General features: G+C 40.7%; 1 protein-coding gene across 1 annotated transcript in view; it reads right to left on the reverse strand.

Moving 5' to 3' along the window:
- Window positions 1-68, reverse strand: part of LOC116082639 (histone H2B type 1-like) — a 489-nt gene extending 421 nt beyond the window's left edge. The window contains exon 1 of the mRNA XM_031359507.1: window positions 6-68. Within this exon, the coding sequence (XP_031215367.1) occupies window positions 6-68 (63 nt within the window). The remainder of the gene's footprint in view (window positions 1-5) is intronic.
- Window positions 69-902: the final 834 nt, after the last annotated feature.

Below are 902 nucleotides of genomic sequence, written 5' to 3' on the forward strand. Positions count from 1 at the left end.
TGCGCCTTGGTGACGGCCTTCTTGGAACCCTTCTTCGGGGCGGGAGCGGACTTGGCGGGCTCAGGCATCGTCGAAACTCTCTCTTAGAAAGAAAAAGAAAGTGAGTTCTTGTGCGCTGTTTGCTTATTTGTAGGCAGTCTTATGCAAATTAAAGATTACTTTCACCCGTTCTGATTGGTTAGAGGTTACAAAGGACGATCTATTCTCCCATTGGTCCATTCCTAATCTTGTAATAATTTTCAAGCAACTATGCTTCTTAACACTCCTTAATCAAATTGGTTTCTTTCTAAACGTTTTAGATTATATTGCTTGTTTTTTTTAAACAATTGATCTATTTTGAAATTCCAGAAGTGAAAGCTTACACTCAGTTTAATATCAAATATTCTGACACCATTGCAACGTTCCTGTAGAAACTGTATTTTAACACTTCAATCTAAGTTTCGTTCCAGTGAAGGAAAATAAGAATAGAAAAGATCCAGTCGACTTCTAAGCTTCCTGGAGTCCCCAAGGCAGTGCAATCTAGTCTACAGAAAGGAAATCTCAGAGTGAAAGTAAACGGTTGGGAGTAAATATTACAGATGTCAAAAGTTAGACGCAGGGATAAGACGTCTTTTTTGAAAAGAATAAACAACAGTTTAGTTGAATTGGAAGGTCGAGTGTTAGGCGAAGCTGGAGAGGATGGAAGCGTTAGATTAACATATGAAAGAAGCTAGAAGGCTGAGGAAGCTTGGAAGTCCTTTACCACAGCCTCTGGGCAACAACGGACAACAGTACAAAGAAAAAAAAAAAAGCCCGCGAAATGCCAAAGAAACAGGCGGGCTGTCTGTTAGGTGGCTTTCTGGGAAACTTCCTTAGCCCTCTTGCCCACTACCCGCTTGGATGCTTTCCCTTTATTTTCTGTC

Source organism: Mastomys coucha, unplaced genomic scaffold, assembly GCF_008632895.1.
Source record: "Mastomys coucha isolate ucsf_1 unplaced genomic scaffold, UCSF_Mcou_1 pScaffold7, whole genome shotgun sequence".
In the NCBI taxonomy this organism is placed as follows: Eukaryota; Metazoa; Chordata; class Mammalia; order Rodentia; family Muridae; genus Mastomys; species Mastomys coucha.